Genomic DNA, 13,395 nt, shown 5'->3' on the forward strand with positions numbered 1-13,395 from the left:
CTCTTTTAGCCAGTCTTTGAGAAGTTTTAATCCCCATTCTGTATTTTTGTGTGTGTTGGCTTCGAAGCTGTCATGCTCTATTTTGTCAAGTTCAGTCTCAGTAAGCTGTCTGTGTCTTGTCGTGGTTGTCCAGTGTTTGTCACAAGATGGCGCCAAACAGACAGTAATCTTTATTGATCTTTATTGGCGCGGAGCGATTTCACTCGTGCAAGTAGTCCGGCTATGCGTTATTAATTTGGAGCGGTTATTATTTGAAAAGAACGAACCTGCAAATGTCTCAACTGACCAATCAGAATCAAGCATTCCAGAGAGCCGTGTAATAATTTGATATAATTTGTATGTTTATATATTTATAGAAAATAATTTTTCCTGCAAGGAATTTTGTGAAAATTTTGTTAAAATCACAAAAATGCAGGTGGACAACTTTTCTCAAAAAGGCTGGCGGTGAATGAGTTAAGTTACTCCCAAAACTAATTGCGTTACTTAGTTACTTTTCATGGAAAGTAATGCTTGCGTTACTTTTTAGTTACTTTTGCGTTACTTTTCTTGGCTGAAGCTTGATCTCTTTCAGGCCTTGCAGGTGTTTTTATGACTGAAAATTTCGGCATTCAGAAATTGCATATTTTATCACAAAAATGTCAAGCTCTGGCCTGCCATCTCAGTTTCTGACTTAAACTCTTCCCATACAGGCGTGTACGCATAGAGTGCATAATATGACTATGTTTTGTTTAATTTAGTACATAATTTTTTTATCTATTTAATTGAACTCAAAAAGTAACTTGCATTACTTTTTTAAAAAAGTAATTAAATATTAATGTGTAAATTTAAAAAGTAATGCATTACTTTACTCGTTACTTCAGAAAAGTAATATTATTACGTAATGCACGTTACTTGTAATGCGTTACCCCCAACACTGGTCCTGACTACTCCCCTTCTCGCTCAAACTTCTGTCAATATTGCTGCGCCCGAAGTCGAGGTGCTGCAAACTAGGTGCTCTCCACCATACAATAAAGTTCTCATGCCATGCTTTATTTTGTGCCATCATACTTACTTGTGTCTTTAAATAGGGAAAACATGGAAGTGTTTGGTGGCTTCTAAATTCATCCTTGTTTGGATCCTGGGGAATGAGTGGGGCTAGGCTAAATGCTAACACATTCACAACGCGCAGTACAAAGATTAAGTTCACGCATTGATAAAAGATAGGTATACATTCATTTGTCTAAGTTGAGGTAAGAACATAGTAAAATATTGAAAAATGGTGGTGTTTTCCTTTAAATGTGATGTTTTACTCAAGATGCCTTTGAAGAAGCACAACCATGTCCACCGCATATACAAATTGACCTAGACTAATAAGCCAAACCACTTTGTAACTTTTTTTTGTAACACTTTATCCAGTTATAATCCAGTTACCTCTACCCAGACTATTCCGACTATTCCCTCTCTCTTAATCTTTGTTTTATATGTGTATGTATGTTAATCTTTGTTTGTATGTGTGTGTAGTACTTTTGAAGGTTTACTGTAGCGATCACACTTACACCACCATCCGTGTTCCTGTGCTGGCCACGGGTAGAGAGGTCATCGCGGCAGTGGCGGATAAACTGGGATCCACGGAAGAGCTGCTCTTGATAAACCTCAGCGCGTCTGGAGGTGATCCACAATGCATCCCAAAACACACGTGCACATGCAGAAGCAGTAAATATTAGTTGCCTTTGGAGATAACACAAATAAATATATTGTACCAAACTTTGGTGGTGTTTTGTTGGTTTAGCAACACTTAGTTTTTTATTTTTTAAAGCAGATCTATTCCTGTAATATATGGCCAATCTCTTCTACTGATTGCAAATATCTTGTTTATTTATTTATTTATTTGGTGATGGTCAGGTCTTATCTCTGTCTGGTCCCGCCTTGATTTTGGTTAGGGTTACAACATACTCTGGTCTTGGTCTTAGTTTAGATGCACTGTAAAAAAAAATCGGTAAAAAATTACGGCAGCTGGGGTGCCGGAGAAATACTGTAAAATAACAGGCATAATAATCTACAGAAATTTTCCAAAATACAAAAATGTTTTTTTTTTTCTGTAATTTTACATGGTTTAGACTACAACACATGCAAATTCTATATTAGTTTAAAGTTTAGGTTGTCTGAATATACAAGATAGGAAACAAAGTTAATCAAACCTGTTGTACATTAATTGGCTCTGATTTCTGATCTTGCAATCTCACACTTATTTTTGTACAGAAAAGCAGATTTTAAAGCCCAATGATGTATCAGTGTTCCAGTCACTGGGAGTAAATGGACGATTGTTTGTCTGCTCCAGAGAACAGATTGACTTACTGGTAAGATCAAATATACAGTGAAACCAGAAATATTTGTGCATGTTTAAAAACGTATGTGACCACAAAACCAGTCATAAGTCGCACGGGTATATTTGTGGCAATAGCCAACAATACATTGTATGGGTCAAATTATAATTTTTTTTAAGGATATTATTAGGATATTAACTAATTTCCCACCAGCCATTTTTTGAAAAGTTGCCGGCCAGCATTTTTTGTGATTTTCACAAAATACCTTCCAGGAAAATTTTCTTCTAAAAATATAAAAACATACAAATGTTAAATGAAAGAACAGACCCTCTGATTTCAGACAAGCAATAAACAAGCAAACAAAACAGGAAAAAAAGTTTCATCCTATGTATATGTTTTTCTCTGCTTATAAACTCTTATATATAGGTATTTTTCTTTAAAAATAAAAAAATTGTAGCAAAAAGCTGAAATAATTGCATTTTTGTGAAGGACTTTTGATAGACATCAGATTCAGAACGATTCCCAAAACACAGACTTTAAAATTAGTAAATAACATTATGGCTTCAGTTTTTTTATAAATTGGGTAAGTGCGCCATCTAGTGGTATTGCAGATTAACAAAAAATTCATCAGGAACACTTTTTTATGCAAATGTTTTCTCTTAATTGACGAGATAATTTGTCAAAGGCGGGGAAAGAGTTAAGTATAGATCATGTTGCACAAAGATATTTTGTACATTTCTTATTATAATTTCTTTATATATATATGTATTTATCATACATTGTGTTGCTAAGGACTTAAAGGAATATTCCATTTTCTTAAAAGAAAAATCCAGATAATTTACTCACCACCATGTCATCCAAAATGTTGATGTCTTTCTTTGTTCAGTCGAGAAGAAATTATGTTTTTTGAGGAAAACATTGCTGGATTTTTCTCATTTTAATGGACTTTAATGAACACCAACACTTAACACTTAACTAAACACGTAACAGTTTTTTTCAACGGAGTTTCAAAGGACTATAAACAATCCCAAACGAGGCATAAGGATCTTATCTAGCAAAACGATTGTCATTTTTGACAAGAAAAACCACAACTTTTCGTCTAGGTCCGGTCCAGCGCGACCTAACGTTAATGCCTAGTGACGTAGGGAGGTCACGTGTCACATATATAAAACGCACATTTGCGGACCATTGTAAACAATAAACTGACACAAAGACATTCATTAGTATCAGTTGACATACAACAACGTCGGAACGGTCCTCTTTCAACACACTTGTAAACACTGGGGCGGAGTTTCGCGTTCGTCTTCTGTGACCTCTTGACGTCATGACGTATTGCGTGGGGTCACCTGGCGCATCACGACCAGATCTAGACGAGAAGTTGTGCTTTAAAAGTGTATTTTTGTTATTTTTCTTGTCAAAAATGACAATCTTTTCGCTAGATAAGACCCTTATGCCTCGTTTGGGATTGTTTATAGTCCTTTGAAACTCCGTTGGAGAAAACTGTTAAGTGTTGAGTTAAGTATTAAATGTTGGGCTCTATTAAAGTCCATTAAAATGAGAAAAATCCTGCAATGTTTTCCTTAAAAAACATAATTTCTTCTCGACTGAACAAAGAAAGACATCAACATTTTGGATGATTTGGTGGTGAGTAAATTATCTGGATTTTCTTTTAAGAAAATGGAATATTCCTTTAACGGTTTTCTCAATATTTGGATTTTCTGCACCTTCAAATTCCAGGTTTTCCATCTCAGCCAAATGTTATCGTATCTTAACAAACCATACATCAAGATATATACATTATAGGGTTTGTATTTGAGTGCATTTACTGACTCTATTTATGTGCATATAGACTCCTCTTCCAGAGCAGGAGGGTCCATCTACCGGGTCTATGTCCAGTTTTGAGCTAATGAGCTCTAAAGATCTGGCCTTCCAGATGACCCAGTACGACTGGGAGCTTTTCAGCTGTGTGCATGAGGTAGGCGCATGCACGCTTATATCTAATATGCACATACAAATGAGATTGCGAACCCACAGCGTAACTTGACCATGTGTGTGTGTGTGTGTGTGTTTGCAGTACGAGCTCGTGTATCACACGTTCGGTCGTCAGGCGTACAGACGTTCCACAGCGAATCTGGAGCTGTTCCTGAAACGCTTCAATCAAGTTCAGTTATGGGTGGTCACCGAGGTTTGTCTGTGTGGAACCCTAAGCAAACGCGTTCAACTGCTCAAGAAGTTCATCAAGATCGCCGCCCAGTGAGTTCTCCACCGCACAAACTCACCTGAGCACCTGATGAATAAGATATGATGTGATTTATTAACATGCAGGCTGCATTAACAAATACTTTGTTCCCTCAGCTGTAGAGAGTTTAGGAATCTAAACTCTTTTTTCGCCATTATCATGGGCATGTGCAACCCAGCTGTCAGCCGGCTCAGCCAAACATGGGAGGTCAGTGCGACGTAACATAATCAACGAAAGGAATTAACAATACGCAAATACGGAAATTGATGTATATTGATGTGCATGTTGTATTTCTTCTTTTGTGTTAGAAATTGCCCAGTAAATTTAAGAAGTTCTACGCAGAGTTTGAGAGTTTGTTGGTGAGTCTGTTTCAAACTGTTTCATTTTGAATTTCCACATAAATGTGCATAACTTTTAGAAGGATCTTTTGACAGAAATGCAATATAATATACATAACTATATTATCAGTGGTGTATAAAGACCTCACAAAATAAACTGTTATGTTTTTATTACCTTAGAATGAGTCGTCTTTATGTACATACATCGTGGGTCCCCTTACATGGAAGTCGCCATTTTACGCCGCCATGTTTCTACAGCAGGTCTAAACGGATAAAACTGTTCTTTAGAGCATGTTTTGTCACTACATTGTCTCAGATGATGACGTGTTTGTCCTGTGGTGGCTACCGTAGCTTCTCTATGAAAGGGAGGGATGAGCTGTGTAATGTTTGAGGCGTCTACATTGTGTGTGTACTCGCTTCATTTGCGTGTGAAAGCCGCACGTGAAATTCTAGTCATCGAGACATTCAACACGGAAATTTGCGTCATGGGAGGGGCTTCTGCGACTCTGCTCACTTCTTGTAATCACGTTACTACTAGAGCATGCTCCTGATTGGTTAACGCAGCGCATTTTTCGTCAAGGTTCAGATTTTTTAACTCGCGCGTTCCCGCGGCAATGCTCAATTTGCGGCATTCACACGAACTAGAAGCGTGAATGAGGCGAATCGCATCTACCGCGCTAAACGCCTCTTTCGACGCGTCTTCACATTGACTTAACATTAAAGTCACTCATACTTGATGCCTCTATCGCGGTTGGCAGCTCAAACATGCATTTAAGTCTGGGACTAGGATAAGCCCTGTGGGAGTTAACATGATTTTAGTGTGATGAAGTCACTTACTAACCTAAATTATGTGGCTATAATTTTGAAACGGTGTGTACTATCTTTACAGGCCCACTTAGATCCGAAACCCGAGGTCCGACACGAGACCCGAACGGGAACGCATAGATTCCAATATTCTCAGATTGGTTTCAAGCCTCAGGCCTATAATCTTTTATAATCACTCTGTCTATTGCATATCGTGACATTTTACTTCCTCTGTGGTTTAAGCTGTTCCAAGTCAGTATGTGTAGCTTGAATTGTTTTGCCAAGTGTTTAATGTAAATGCAAATATCAGATACGAGTCACTTTTAAAAGATGGTGTAAGCGGGTCATCAAAAAAATCGGATACAGGAAACAAATCGGGATCATGCATCAAGATTTGCAGTGTAAATCCAACCAAAGTTTCATGTGTGCCTCGGACATGGGCAGGGTATTATATTAGCGACCTCGGGTCTTGGGTAATTTAAAATGAATTTGTTTTTGCCAAACGGATCTGAGAAGACCAGGTGCGTGTGGGGAGGCAGACTGCATACACGCCGGTGAAAAAAAGGCCACTCGGTCGGACTCGGGTCTAATTTTTTCTGGTTTGTCTTGGGTCGGGTATTTCTTTACATTAAAAAAATATATATGTATTAATGCATGTCGGGTTCGAGTGAAAAGTGATTTGGGTCATTTTGGGTTGGGTACATTTTGAAAAGACCTCTAGTGTGTACTTTATCATGCATCTCCATTCACTTCCATTGTAATTACAATTGTTGCATTTCTTTAATAAACTAAGAAACATGTTTTGTATGTTTTATTTAAGTAACATAATGTTAATTGAGCTTAACTTTCATTGAAGTAATTTTTGCTTTAAAGCAATATTCCAAAAATGAAAATTGTCTTTATTTACTAACCTTCTTGTCTTTTCAAACCTCTATGAGTTTTATTTTTCATTTGAACACAAAGCACAACCTGCTTTTTTCACAGAATGAAAGTGAATAGGAACAGGGCACAATCTTGTCCGTATTTTACAATGTGGCTACTTGTATGACCACATTTGTACGTTTTTGTACGTTTTGTTTTTGCCTCTGTGACATTGGGGTTAGGGGTTGGATTTTAATTTTTTTTCTAATAATCATATATTTTGGTACAATTCACTTTGTATGAATTCAATAAGGGCTCTTGACTTTATTCACAATGATTGCATCCCAAAAAGGAACTTAATTTTTTATTAAATGTTTTAAACAAAATATATTTTGCTCTTAAGATGTTTGTTAATTGTTTGTTAATTGTCTGCGCTTCCAGGACCCATCCAGAAATCACCGCGCATACCGCCTCACTGTGGCTAAAATGGAGCCGCCAATCATTCCATTTATGCCCCTCCTCATTAAAGGTATGGGTGTGGCCTATTCTGAATGGTTGTCACAAGCATTATAATATAATATTGATAAATAAACATAACAAAATTCACAGTTAAGTATGCTCTCTTATCAGATATGACATTCACTAATGAAGGGAACAGGACCTTCATCGATGGCCTGGTGAACTTTGAGAAGATGGTGAGGTTTCTGCTATGATCTGAGACTTATGATCAGCACAAATGTGTTGGATGAGAGATTGTCTGAGCTAGAACACTGTGTTGATATATTGTTCTCTCCTCAGAGGTTGATTGCTAACACAGTCCGGGCGGTGAAGCACTGCAGGAGTCAACCCTTCAGTAAGTCAGATAAACATCAGTCTGTTGTGTCTTTACAGTCCAAACTATGTCTTGTAGCGAGCCTAGGTTGAGCATTTACTGTATTCACAAGGGCACATATTATGCATATTTTTACAAGATATAATATAAGTCTCGGGTGTGTCCAGAATGTGTCTGTAAAATTTTAAGTTCAAAATACCCCACAGATCATTTGTTATAGCATGTCTAAAATGCCTCTATTTGGGTGGGATCGAAATAGCGCTGTTTCAATGTAAGTAAGCGCTTTTGTTTAAAAATAGATCTGATTCCTGTGAATACAGTCTGAGACAATAACATATTTAGTGCTATAACATGCTAACAAACACATTTAGAAAAGCTCTTGAGTAAACTTAACCAGTCAGTCAGTGGCTGTGGGAAGGGTTGGTTTGTGTGACATCACATTAACAAAAGAATTTAAACAGCGTGTCCAATGAGACAGCTTTGGTTGAATGGGGATTAAAAAAGAAGGAGAGGGTGGATTTTTTTCATTTATGGTTTTTGGGTTCACACACTGCCAACACACATTTATGTCCAAACCTTGTAAAAGTGGATTTTGCATAATATGTGCCCTTTAAATTCACTAAAGAGGCTGTTATTAAAGCAATAAACCCCGAGAAGCAGTGGGTTACCAGTGCATTTTAAAACAGCTAAGGGGCGTTGTTAGGCACGACGCGAAGCGGAGTGCCTAAAACCCCCTTAGCTGTTATAAAATGCACTGGTAACCCAACGCTTCGAGGGGTTTATTGCGTTTATAAAACGGTTACTTCATATGCATAACGTTTATAAAATAAAACCCAAATAAGTTGTAATTATATTTGTCAGGAAATGGGGAACACAAAACACGAACCCAGATACGGACGTAACAACAAAGGGATTTATTATGAAAACAGGGGAAAAACAGGAAAACAAAACCCACGAGGGGGCAAAACAAGACTAGGGAAACACGACACTAAACTAATACTAAACTTGACAAAAACTAACAATAAACTCTACAACAGATTACACAGATCAGGACTAAGAACATCAAAAAACTCACAGGAACCGACAGGGCATGAGACAAGACGAACGTGCACTGGACAACAAACACAAGGACTCTTAAATAGGGAGAAAGTAAATTACAAACACCTGAAAATAATTACAAGTAAGGGATCGGGGAAAAAGTGACGAGACCCGGGAAATGCGTGGTCGGAATAAACCAATACTACAACCACACATTTCCCACATAGAACATATGTACTGTGAGAACCCTGCCATGCTAAACTAGATCTAAATACCAACAGGATCCGGCAGGATTCTGACAATATTAGTACAAATATTACTCTTCCGCCAAACAAAGTAGTTCCTCAGAATCAAGTGTGACTGAAACAGAGCGCAGTTCCCAACCAACCAACACAAACGCAGCAAAGACACAATGAAAATATGATTTAAGACTGTGGTGTTTATTTTTATAAATCAACATTCATCTAATTTATACATTAACATTTATATTAATGTACAAATTAGATGCAAGTGTTGAAGTGATGATCAAATATGCCTGGAAGCATGCTGAACTCTTTCCCCGTCAACGTTTTTTTTTTTTAAGTTGCCACCCAGTTTTAGTTTAATGCCTTGCAGAAAAACATAAAATATCAAATGAAAGAACAGACCATCCGCTTTCAAACAAATACAAACAAAAAAACATTTCATCCTACCTTTATTTGTTCTCTTATCACCTCTCAAATTTATGGAGATAATTCCATTTTTGTGAAGAACTTTAGTAAGAGATCAAATTCAGAGACATGAACAGTACTACACGGTGTTTTCAGTGAATGCGTCAGTGTTTAAGTTGGGTAAGATCGCCACCCAGTGGATAAAAGCAGACGTATGAACTTGAGTTATAAAATCCTCAGACAACGTTTTCTCTTTATCGACGAGATGACTCAACAATATTTATTGACATTCATCTGGATATCGCCATTAATTGTGCAATTGTAGACAAATTAAAAATATGATTAAAGACTGTGGTGTTTATTTTCATAAATCAGTACGCAGCAACAGTGGCGCAGTGATACTTATGTAATGTGGTCTGAACCGTGAGGTTACCGGTGTATTTTATCACGGCTTAGAACGCGTTTCAACCAATCAGAATCAAGAACCAGAACTGGCCGTTTTATAATAAAATATACGGAAGCCAAAAGTATTGGATATAACAAGATCCTTTTACTATGCATAGGGGACAATGCAATGTTCAATATGGCCGCTCTGGTGGTCCTTACAGTTAAAGGGGACATTTCACAAGACTTTTTTAAGATGTCAAATAAATCGTTGGTGTCCCCAGGGTACGTATGTGAACACCATATAGATAATTTATTACAGCATGTTAAAATTGCCACTTTGTAGATGTGAGCAAAAATGTGCTGTTTTGCAAATGATATAAATGGCAGTGCTGTGGTTGGATAGTGCAGATAAAGGCGCAGTATAATCCCCTTCTGACATCACAGGGGGAGCCAAATTTCAATTACCTATTTTTTCACATGCTTGCAGAGAATAGTTTACCAAAACTAAGTTACTGGGTTGATCTTTTTTTACATTTTCTAGGTTGATAGAAGCACTGGCGGCCTAATTACAACACTTAACCATTGAAAAAGTCAGACTTTCATGATTATGTCCCTTTTAAAGGGATAGTTCACCCAAAAATGAAAACTGTCATCATTTACTCACCTTCATGTTGTTCTAAACCTGTATAAGTTCCTTATTCTGTTGAACACAAAAGAGGATATTTTGATAAATCATGGTAACCACACAGTTGACGGTACCTATTGACTTCCATAGTAGGATAAACAAATACTATGGAAGTCAATGGGAACCGTCAGCACTGTACTTACAGGAATATTCCATTTTCTTGGAGGAAGAATCCAGATAGTTTACTCACCACCATGTCATCCAGGATGTTGGCGTCCTTCTTTGTTCAGTCGAGAAGAAGTCGTGTTTTTTGAGGAAAACATTGCAGGATTTTTTCTCATTTTAATGGACTTTGATGGAGCCCAACATTTAATACTTAACACGTGGCAGTTTTTTTCGGCGGAGTTTCAAAGGTCTATGAACGATCCCGGGGGAGGCATGGGGGTCTTGTCTAGCGAAACGATTGTCATTTTTGACAGGAAAAAGACAAAATATGCTCTTTTAAACCACAACTTTTCATCTAGGTCCGGTCCAGCGCGACCTAACGTAAATGCGTAGTGAGTAGGGAGGTCACGTGTTACATATATAAAACGCACATTTGCGGACCATTGTAAACAATAAACTGACACAAAGACATTCATTAGTATCAGTTGACATACAACAACGTCGGAACGGTCCTCTTTCTTAACACTTGTAAACACTGGGGCGGAGTTTCGCGTTCGTCCTCTGTGACCTTTTGACGTGATGACATATTGCGTGGGGTCACGCTAGCGCATCACGACCGGATATAGACGAGAAGTTGTGCTTTGAAGGTGGATGTTTTTTATTTTTCTTGTCAGGAATGACGGTCGTTTCGCTGGATGGGGCCCTTGTGCCTCGTTTGGGATCGTTTGTGGTCCTTTGAAGCTCCGTTGAAAAAACTGTTGATTGTTAAGTATTAAATGTTGGGCTTTATTAAAGTCCATTAAAATGAGAAAAATCCTGCAATGTTTTCCTCAAAAAACATAATTTCTTCTCGACTGAACAAAGAAAGACATCAACATTTTGGATGACATGGTGGTGAGTAAATTATCTGGATTTTTCCTTTGACATCATTATTCAAAATATCTTCTTTTTTGTTTAACAGAATAAAGAAACTGGAAAAGACAGAAATATCTACTCTTTCCTACAAATTTGCATAGTAAAGAGGGACTTTACTTAGAATTCTGGGTAACTTTAATATGGGAGAAAAGATGATAAAATTATGAAATACTTTAACTATTTTCTCTCTTGACCTCTGTCAGATGCTGAAGCATCTCCAGCGAGTAAGAATCCACATGAAGTGAGGAATTACGTGCGACAGTTAAACGTGATTGACAACCAGAGAAGCTTATCACAGATGTCCTTCAGACTGGAGCCAAGGCGGGGCTAAAGACCAATGCTCTCTCTCTCTCTCTCTCTCTCTCTCTCTCTCTCTCTCTCTCTCTCTCTCTCTCTCTCTCTCTCTCTCTACCAGTGTATATCCAGTTTACAACATCAAACTTGATTAAACCTTACATCTGTATGATGACTGTATGTGCTATCACTGCCAACTGAATCATATGTTAAGATGCATCCTCATGTGTATGCTTGATTGTGTGCCTGTATGATTTGCATGTTAAAGACTTGATCTGAAGGTCAGTTTGGCTTTGATAGCAGGCATTTGAGCATCCATAAGATGAATGCACTAAGTTGTAAGAGTTTGTGTTCTTCAATCAGTTTTAGGATAATGTGAGGCTCTTCATCTTGTTCAGTGTCTCTTGTGATAAAGCGTTTCATGACACTGTAAACCTGCTGCCTCTGTATTTCTATAAACCTGAACAATCCTACAAATAGCATAAAAGTGTAGTGCAAGGCACATGTGATTCATACAGATAGCAAAGACACAACAAGGTGTCGTTCGCCACAAAAAAACTCCAAAGCCTCAGTGTCCAATAGTATGTTATTTTACGTCTGTTATAAATGTCAGTATTCTGGCTCAAGGACTATTTTATACCACCGGTTAAATTGTGTGCTAGTAACTTACCTCCTGCCATAGCCTGTAGCATTATTGATGTCATTTTGTATATTGAGTTATATTTGTATATTTTTGGACCCATTTTGCTAAGTTATCATAATTGGTCTCACATGGCCTATACTGTATGTTTGTTCTCATCCCGCCTTTTGGAAAAAGTGAGACGCTGTCTGTGTAGGACACTTATTTTCTTTTAGGAAAATGCCTACGCCTACCTTGTAAATAGTATAAGCTAAATAAATGTATTGTTGAAGACTTTATGTTGCCGTGATTTGACTAAAGAGTAATAAGTTCAATATGCTATATGTTTTAAAATATGAATATATAAACATTAACTTATACATTTCTTAAATAAAATTATTATAAATATATATTTAATTTAAATAAAAAATATTATGTATATTTGTGTACTCCTAAAAAGTTGAATATGCCAATCTACATATATTATATGTTATATAGATAGATAGAGGATTATTAATAATTAATATGTATTATTATTTTAAAATATGGTAAATATTAAAAATAAATGTATGTTTTACTTCTAACAAGTTCAAAAAGCTAATGCTAATAAAGCATAATCAATTGTATTAATACATTATGATTATGTTAATATTAATTAAATTATAGATTTTTTGGTAACACTTACAATAAGGTTCATTAGTTAACATTAGTTAATGTATTACCTAACATGAACAAACCCTGAGCAATACATTTGTTACAGTATGTATTAATCTTTGTTAATGTTAGTTAATAGAAATAAAGCTTTTGTTTGTTCATGTTAGTTCACAGTGCATTAACGTTAACAAGATTTAAATAAAGTATTAGTAATTGTTGAAAATAACATTAACAAAGATGAACATGCTGTATAAGTGCATTTCATTATTAGTTCATATTAACGAATTAACTAATGTTAACAAATGAACCTTATTGTATATGTTAACGATTTTTTTTTAAATAAACTAAATATGTTGGTTAATGTTTTAATAAAAAATATTGTGTACGTATTTTCTGACCTTTTGGCTGGCTGGTTCAGTTTCTGTCCGTGTAGAGGCGCTATTGTCATTGTGGTAACTGTTTCGCAGTGATCATGGAAACTACGAATCCTAGTACGTTAGCTAAGCTTATTAATATTACTTGCATAACGCGTCGCCCGCCCTAGCGTGTCTGATTGGCCAGAATGCAGCCTTTGGTGGGTGGACGCAAGTCAGCCGACGAATCATCAAATCCTACTGTTGTAAGATTATGAATATTAAGTAGTCTGTATGACAAGGTGCTCTGGCAGTGTA

At 36.7% G+C, this 13,395-nt stretch overlaps 1 protein-coding gene across 3 annotated transcripts in view; it reads left to right on the top strand.

Moving 5' to 3' along the window:
* LOC129450276 (rap guanine nucleotide exchange factor 4) overlaps nucleotides 1-12,364 on the top strand; it is a 47,285-nt gene extending 34,921 nt beyond the window's left edge. For 2 of the 3 annotated variants that reach the window (XM_055212925.2, XM_055212926.2), the window contains 10 exons: nucleotides 1,501-1,647; nucleotides 2,239-2,336; nucleotides 4,153-4,278; nucleotides 4,378-4,556; nucleotides 4,659-4,749; nucleotides 4,851-4,901; nucleotides 6,987-7,074; nucleotides 7,176-7,240; nucleotides 7,344-7,398; nucleotides 11,361-12,364. In XM_055212925.2, coding sequence (XP_055068900.1) covers nucleotides 1,501-1,647; nucleotides 2,239-2,336; nucleotides 4,153-4,278; nucleotides 4,378-4,556; nucleotides 4,659-4,749; nucleotides 4,851-4,901; nucleotides 6,987-7,074; nucleotides 7,176-7,240; nucleotides 7,344-7,398; nucleotides 11,361-11,488 — 1,028 coding nt within the window. In that variant the 3' untranslated portion in view covers nucleotides 11,489-12,364. Of the gene's footprint in view, nucleotides 1-1,500; nucleotides 1,648-2,238; nucleotides 2,337-4,152; nucleotides 4,279-4,377; nucleotides 4,557-4,658; nucleotides 4,750-4,850; nucleotides 4,902-6,986; nucleotides 7,075-7,175; nucleotides 7,241-7,343; nucleotides 7,399-11,360 lie in introns of those variants that run through there. The other variant, XR_008646296.2, reaches the window with a different exon arrangement.
* The last annotated feature ends 1,031 nt before the right edge of the window (nucleotides 12,365-13,395 follow it).

The sequence above is a fragment of the Misgurnus anguillicaudatus genome, chromosome 8, assembly GCF_027580225.2.
Source record: "Misgurnus anguillicaudatus chromosome 8, ASM2758022v2, whole genome shotgun sequence".
Lineage (NCBI taxonomy): Eukaryota > Metazoa > Chordata > Actinopteri > Cypriniformes > Cobitidae > Misgurnus > Misgurnus anguillicaudatus.